Source organism: Sinocyclocheilus anshuiensis, unplaced genomic scaffold, assembly GCF_001515605.1.
Source record: "Sinocyclocheilus anshuiensis isolate Anshui unplaced genomic scaffold, SAMN03320099.WGS_v1.1 scaffold564, whole genome shotgun sequence".
In the NCBI taxonomy this organism is placed as follows: domain Eukaryota; kingdom Metazoa; phylum Chordata; class Actinopteri; order Cypriniformes; family Cyprinidae; genus Sinocyclocheilus; species Sinocyclocheilus anshuiensis.
This window is the reverse complement of record NW_015557086.1, coordinates 191,292-198,987: the sequence shown is the minus strand read 5'-3', so window position 1 is coordinate 198,987 and position 7,696 is coordinate 191,292. Positions and strand designations below refer to the sequence as shown.

General features: G+C 35.7%; 1 protein-coding gene across 2 annotated transcripts in view; it reads right to left on the bottom strand.

Annotated features, from left to right (window-relative positions):
- Nucleotides 1-1,470: 1,470 nt before the first annotated feature.
- LOC107677012 (dedicator of cytokinesis protein 2-like) overlaps nucleotides 1,471-7,696 on the bottom strand; it is a 117,484-nt gene continuing 111,258 nt past the window's right edge. The window contains exons 50-51 of one of the 2 annotated variants that reach the window (XM_016471791.1): nucleotides 7,040-7,188; nucleotides 1,471-1,698 (exon numbers count right to left, since the gene is read on the bottom strand). In XM_016471791.1, the coding sequence (XP_016327277.1) occupies nucleotides 1,693-1,698; nucleotides 7,040-7,188 (155 nt within the window). In that variant the 3' untranslated portion in view covers nucleotides 1,471-1,692. Of the gene's footprint in view, nucleotides 1,699-6,539; nucleotides 6,825-7,039; nucleotides 7,189-7,696 lie in introns of those variants that run through there. The other variant, XM_016471790.1, reaches the window with a different exon arrangement.

Genomic DNA, 7,696 nt, shown 5'->3' with positions numbered 1-7,696 from the left:
TAAAACATGATTTAAAGAGGTAGTTTTCAGTGACCTTGAAAATGAATGGAAATGCATTCGTTAACAACATGAACAAGTTAATGAGGACAACCAATAATTCTAAAATAACATAAACCCTGAAGCAAAAAACTATTCAAAGTGACAATTATTTGAAGAAAATAAAGGTGGGTAAGAGTGAATGGTTGAGCATAACTGAAATAGATCAAAACTGCTCTCTGCAGGACAGTATGTGCTATTGTTATTGCTAATATCCATTAGATCGAAAACAGTTGAAACAACCTGGGGGAAAAAAGTTCACCATGTTTTTAGGAATAAAATGTTGTATAAAATCAGATTAATGATTTATGAACAACCCCTCTGTAAAACCCTTCAGAATATAAATGAAACCTGAAAGGCTTTCATGGTCATGTGGAACCACACATCATGTCCTGTTCAGGTTTTGCTCTAAACCTCAGAATATGATAGAGGTACTTCAGAGTGAGGAACTGAATGCAAACAGTACTGTCATGACTCATGACCACAGATCTGCACTTTTGGTGTTTTTACTCCATCTGTCCAGCAACACTGCTATTAACTGAAAGTACTTTAAACTTACAAAGTTCAAACAGATTCTCATGTTGCTCAAATCATTTCTTAAAAATTGTAAGTCAGTAAATGTGAAATCTTATCTTTCACAGGTCAGAGGACAAACATTCAGGTTTTATTTTCTGCAGCAAACAGACAAATTTAGCTTTTGTTGGTGGTAAAACTATAGTGAATTATACTCTATAGCTGGATTCTGATGAGTAAAATGTAACGAAAGTGGTAGGGTAATGCCCTGTTTAAGCAGTTAATTTATCTGGTCAGATATTTCAAACAATTAGCCTACTTTGTTGGACCTGGAACTAAAAAAAAAAAAAAAAAGCCAACTAAAATTATTTACCTTTTAAACATTTCGACTAAACAGATCATCACATGATTATTCATTTGCTGAAGAACAATATCTTTTATAGTCACAAACCAGTTCAACAACAGTCCTTTGATGGATATCATATGATTCACCAAAAATCTGAGGAAAGCATTGATAATAGCTGCATTTGAGAATAGCAGTCGTGGCCTAATGGTTAGAAAGTTGGACTTGTTTAACCCAAAGTTTGAGTCCCAGCACCGGCAGGGATTGTAGATGGGGGGAGTGAATGACCAGCGCTCCTCAATACCACGACTAAGGTGAGACCCTTGAGCAAGACACCGGACCCCCAACTGCTCCCCGGGCGCCGCAGCATAAATGGCTGTCCACTGCTCCGGGTGTGTGTGTGTGTGTGTGTGTGTGTGTGTGTGTGTGTGCACTTGGATGGGTTAAATGCAGAGCACAAATTGGGACACCATACTCATCCACACGTCACATCACTTTTTTTTAATGTATTTTTAATTCACATTCATTCAAAAAGATTACTGCTGACTGATAACCACAAAAACATCAGTCGGAGATAGATAGATAGATAGATAGATAGATAGATAGATAGAGTATTGTAAACATACAGTTATTCAGATGAAAATAAATGAATCTTAATGCTTTCAAGTTTTTATACAAGTTGTAGTTTAGTCATGTCAGCAAACAGGAAGTGACATATTTTCAGAGAAACTTTATTCAGCAGGATCTGACACACAACCTTCACTTGTTGCTTGTTTCCTTCTCCACTGCATTCACAAGCTTCATCTCTGCAGGTATGTAAAAAACAATGATGTTGTAGATGTTGTTGCACATGTATCATTGAGCCTATATTATATTGAGATATGTATAGAATAATTTTATTATTTATTTACTTTTCCAATATAGCCAAGTTCAAATTCTTGTTTGATTTTGTTGACAGTTAAAGGTTTTTACAGATGGATTTTATCTCTTTATCACTCCATATATCAGAAAATACTGTTAATAACCTGAAAAAAAAAGTTTACCATGTTTTAGGAATAAAATCACACCATAAATCAGGAAATACTGTTAATAACTTGAAGAAAAATGTTTTGGGGATAAAATATTGTATAAAATCAGATTCATGATTTATGAACAAACCCCTCTGTAAAAACCCTTCAGAATATGAAACTGTAAAGTCTGCTGTAAGTGCTGCTGAAATGGAGAAAAAAAAACTCATTTTGAGAAAATGGACTTTAAAGATATGCATTTTAATTGAAATCTAAAGACAAAAAATAGATAAAGTGTAATAAAAGAACTTAAATGTGTATATTGGATATCTTCTTTCCACTAGTCTGAAATGAGACAAGATATGAAAGCAAAATTACCCAAAATTGACCAAAACATGAAAATACAACATTTTTGCCTTAATAGACAACTGTCATAGGGGAGACTGGGATTAGTTATCATTAGGGTCTATAATTTAGCAATAACCAGGTTTTGAGTCAAAAGTCCAAATACACAAATACTAGCAGCGGTTTGAAAACTATCCTAATTAGGAAAACATCTGTGAAAAAAAAAAGAGCACATTAAAACTACACTGGCAGGAGCCACTATAAGTATAATGATGGATTTGAACTGAAATGTTGAACTGTTCTCAAGACAAGAGTGGTCATGCTTTTATGTGGTTTTAATTTAATCATTTATTGATTTCAGTCTCTTTTTTTTTTCTTACAATGCGGTGACGTGTTTGTATGTTACATTTTACCTTTTTTATACTTGTTTTATGGTTAAAATTTAGCTGAAACAAAAAAGAGATTAATATCCATTGTGAAAAACGTCCAACGTGTGACAACATGCCCGTCACCTGATAGCATGCTCTTTACCTGTTTAGACTTTGGTCACTCTCAGCCTGTTTAATGCTCAGCTGCCATTGATTCTCATAAGTTTTCCTTCCTTTTAGGACTCACCAGCCTTCAGTACTAAAGCAATGAAGCAGTCCTTTTCAGGAATTAGTAGGGTGAGATGTTTCCTAATGTCTTGTGATTGTATCTATTTCAATAACAGAATTTTTTTTTTCTTACAATGCGGTGACGTGTTTGTATGTTACATTTTACCTTTTTTATACTTGTTTTATGGTTAAAATTTAGCTGAAACAAAAAAGAGATTAATATCCATTGTGAAAAACGTCCAACGTGTGACAACATGCCCGTCACCTGATAGCATGCTCTTTACCTGTTTAGACTTTGGTCACTCTCAGCCTGTTTAATGCTCAGCTGCCATTGATTCTCATAAGTTTTCCTTCCTTTTAGGACTCACCAGCCTTCAGTACTAAAGTAATGAAGCAGTCCTTTTCAGGAATTAGTAGGGTGAGATGTTTCCTAGTGTCTTGTGATTGTATCTATTTCAATAACAGAAGTGATAACCACAATGTCTGCCAGTTGTGAAGTCAATGTCATGTGATGTGCTTCCCATTCAGAATGCTAAACCCTTTTCATTTCGTTTCATTTTTTTTGTAATTTGATAACATCTGAATCGTAGGTCTAGCAATGCACATGCAGTTATTAATTAGTCATTTATAGCAAACAAACACTGTCTTATGTCTCACTGTCGTAAGAGGACATTTATGGCAGAGGCAAAGCGAGCTAGACTCTTCTCTCTTCAGACTCTTCACCGGTCCATTTCCATTTTCCATTAAAAGCCCATAAACAGACCTAAGAATTACACCAAAAGTCCCACAAACAGTAACAGCAATTGAAATGCCATTAAAGGTTATAGAGAGTCAAAACAAATACAATGTCTTGTGCAAAATGAAGAACCGCTGATCTTATTTGATACGTGGGTCTGATCAAAAGGTCTGTTTTTCCAATTGACACATAAATAAAGGCTTTCTATGATGTTTTAATAAACTCATGTTATCTGGATTCACATTATCTCCAGAATCCTCCAGGTAGAGTATCTAAAAGAAAGCGAAGTTCAACTATCCCTGGAGAGAGAGAGACTATGTAAGATTTTACCATCATTTTCATCAGTTTTAGCACTCTATAATATTTAATTTCACAGTATGTTTTATTTAACATTAACTGATTGAAAAAACATTATTTAGGTTTTATATAAAGTAAAAACTTTCTTACTATAGTCTAATACACGGAAACAAAATTGTTGTAGGATTTACTTTGACAGTTTCACTCAGGAATTGCTGATTCTGATTCTAAATTTTAAAAATAATTACAAATAAACAGATGGAGACAGAAGTAGTATTTTCTCGTAAAACATGCTCCAATAATCTGTTTTATTTAGAACTGCAAGAAAATAATTTTTAGTGCTTTTAAACTGTTTAAAAGTTTTAAACTGAAGATTATTTTTGTATTTATCTAGACAATCAGCTGACTTACCATTCGACTTTCATTATGAAGAAAAAGTCATGATATGTAGCAATGATGCGAATGTCCTGACTACAGTCTCTCCTGCAGGTAATCATTTTGAAATTTGCTGTTCTGTTTACCTTAAATTGATCTTGTAATTTTTGTAATTCACTGACAGTATGAATCTAGTTTTAGATGATTTGATCAGATCACCTGCATTATATATTAACTTATTTAGAGATGGCAAGTTCTTTGCACACACTCTCTCTCTTTCTCCAGATAACATCACCAGAGCGGTTTGAGATGAGCAGAAATAGAGACGCTCAGAGGAGATTATCACCTGAGAGAAGTGGAGTTGATCGGCCCAATGAAACAAGCACTGTGTAGAAGTTCCCATGTGAGATTGTGTAATGGGTGAATGAAGTATGCCTTAAATGCAACTTGTGTCTCATGATATGTAGCAATGATGCGAATGTCCTGACTACAGTCTCTCCTGCAGGTAATCATTTTGAAATTTGCTGTTCTGTTTACCTTAAATTGATCTTGTAATTTTTGTAATTCACTGACAGTATGAATCTAGTTTTAGATGATTTGATCAGATCACCTGCATTATATATTAACTTATTTAGAGATGGCAAGTTCTTTGGACACACTCTCTCTCTTTCTCCAGATAACATCACCAGAGCGGTTTGAGATGAGCAGAAATAGAGACGCTCAGAGGAGATTATCACCTGAGAGAAGCGGAGTTGATCGGCCCAATGAAACAAGCACTGTGTAGAAGTTCCAATGTGAGATTGTGTAATGGGTGAATGAAGTATGCCTTAAATGCAACTTCTGTCAGGACCACTATTGTCAAATATGATTGACAATTAGCATACAGTTTGGATTGGCGGTATGGTTCTGTTCTGGGCAAGAACTCCCTGCGCCTCCATGCAGCCTAGCATGGATGAGAGCAGCAATAACCCCCCAGGGTAAACAGAACCGAACCAACATAAATGTATTGCAGATATCGTTAAAGTTCAATAATGTTATGTACACATTTTAGAATTAGTCTGATTCAAAGGAGAATCAGAAGGCTGAATCCTGACTGACAGAGGAGGAGTTGGGGATGGAGGAGGGTAATTAGCTATTGAGCAATGCGAAAACTGCTGATACTACTGAGGGACCTTATATATGAATGCTTAGATAGGTGTCGTATTCCCATAGGTAGATGGGGATCAGCTGAGAGTCAGCTGATGAGAGCTTGACTAACGTGACCTGCCAGAACTAACGCTACGCTTGATTTATGTCCATTGGAAAAAAACGGCTCCTAAAATGTAAATGAATCTGAACTCGCAAACACACACACACAGTAACATTAATCATCACAGTTCACACAGGACATGTTCTGGCATTCAAAAGCATCAAGAAAGAGTGCAGCCAAATACACACGTCGTGAGGTGCGAAGTTCAAGAGTTTTTAACTTGACACACAGTATCAAAAATGTGGCACTTGTGCTGTGAAATGTTAAAAAACACTTATATGTGACAACGGCCAAAAATCATGTAAAAAGAATCATCCCAAATCTACCAGCAAACTGACAAACCGAACTGAATGCATCTCTGTGGGCTGTATGTTAGTGACAGACTGATGATGAAAAAACTAAATATTGACTTCTTCAAACCCTTTTCATAACATCTGTTCACAGCTTTCATCTGCAACACCAGCTACATTTACAGACAACCAAATAATCTGTTTAAAATCGGATTTATGGCTCAATCGGCCTTCATGTAAACACTTCAATCAATCCTATGCATGTGCTGAAGTTTTGTTCAGAATACATGTAATGCAATGGAAACGAATATGTGAATCGAATTGCAATGTTTAGGGTTCATATAAACAGAATTGAATTTGATTCATTCTGATGAACAAAAATTAGTTCATGTAATTAAAGATACCTGATGTCTTTGAATATTCTTAATTAGGAATTTTTCTCATCTGTGTTTATATCAAGTACTGATACATGTGATTATTTGTAATATGCTGTGATGACTTTAAAATAATTTAGGCTTGAATCATAACCACATGTAATTGTTTATGCTTCTTGTTCTCTTGTTACACCAATACAATTTGTGAACTTTCTAAATCGCCGAAAGGGTGTTTTGTAATCACTAATTTAGATCATCTACTCAACCTCAAATAGATAAACAAGACTGAATTTAACATGACACGAATAAAAATACTGAATGATGTCTACAGCCTTTGTGTATGTATTTATAATAAGGATAAAATGTCATGATTGTAAATGAGTTTATTCCTGGGACAGACGATACACTGTTTAAAACACTGACTTCATTTCATTAGAGTTTGTTTTCAAACACATTAAATTAAATCAAGGCACAGCTCTGTTACGATCAGCCTTTAAGAGCTTTATCAGTTCTGTTTGTAACAGAGTCAAGTTAAGAGTGGTAGAAAAATGAACAGCCAAAATACTTGAAAAAAAAAAAAAACTACAGAGAGAATTAAAAACGAGTGGATGCACCATCAGACGGTTCAGAAGATGTTTTTGCATCATCAGGTTTGGAGCTTAGCTGGAAAACACACACATATTCACACTTGAAAAAAGGTAATGATATAAAGTATATAATGTACATGTGGTGCATGATAGGAAACTACAATATTTCAGATCAGGACGCATAATGAAGTACCTGAGGCGGTAGTAAATCAGTCACAGTAACAGTTCAAAGTGTTTTATCCCAGAATTCACAGTGGTTGTGGTTTGTTAAATCTCTGTCGAGTGTGTTACCTTGGATTTAAAGAGCAGGTTTATGACTCCTTTGGAGCGACGGTCACTGGTGCGGTCAGATGGCAAACACATTGAAACGCTTTTACTGTCACGCTTGGATCGCGCTGACTCCACCTCCTCACTCCCATTGGCTACTGACAGAGACAGACCTGAGGACAGTGTGGGAAATTAGCTGTCTGTTGATATGGACTACTTCCTGTTTTGTCGTAGAGAATTTTGGTATCCACAAAACAGGAAGTCATAAAGATACAGGCTTCATAAAGATAATTTTTTTCCCCACATTAATAAATGGCAAAAGTTTAGGGTTACTAAATATACAAAATAAATTTAATTAGCTAAAATTAAAAACAACAGAAGTCAATACGGAAAACCACTATGATATGAATCAAGCGTTTGTGAATGTTGTACTAGGGTTGGGCCGATGGCTGATAAACATCACGATGTTGAGCCGGCATCCAGTGTAGACAGCATCACTGATTATAATGAGTTCTATAGACTGATCTATATATAATAAATCTCTATTATAGATCAGTGGTTCTATAGTATTTTGTCGCGCCGCTCGCGTCCGGTGTAGACACGGTGTTAGGAATCGTGTTTTCCCTTATAAGGATTCACGCTTCGGGCACCCCTAACTCCACCCCCACACCCCCCCCCCCG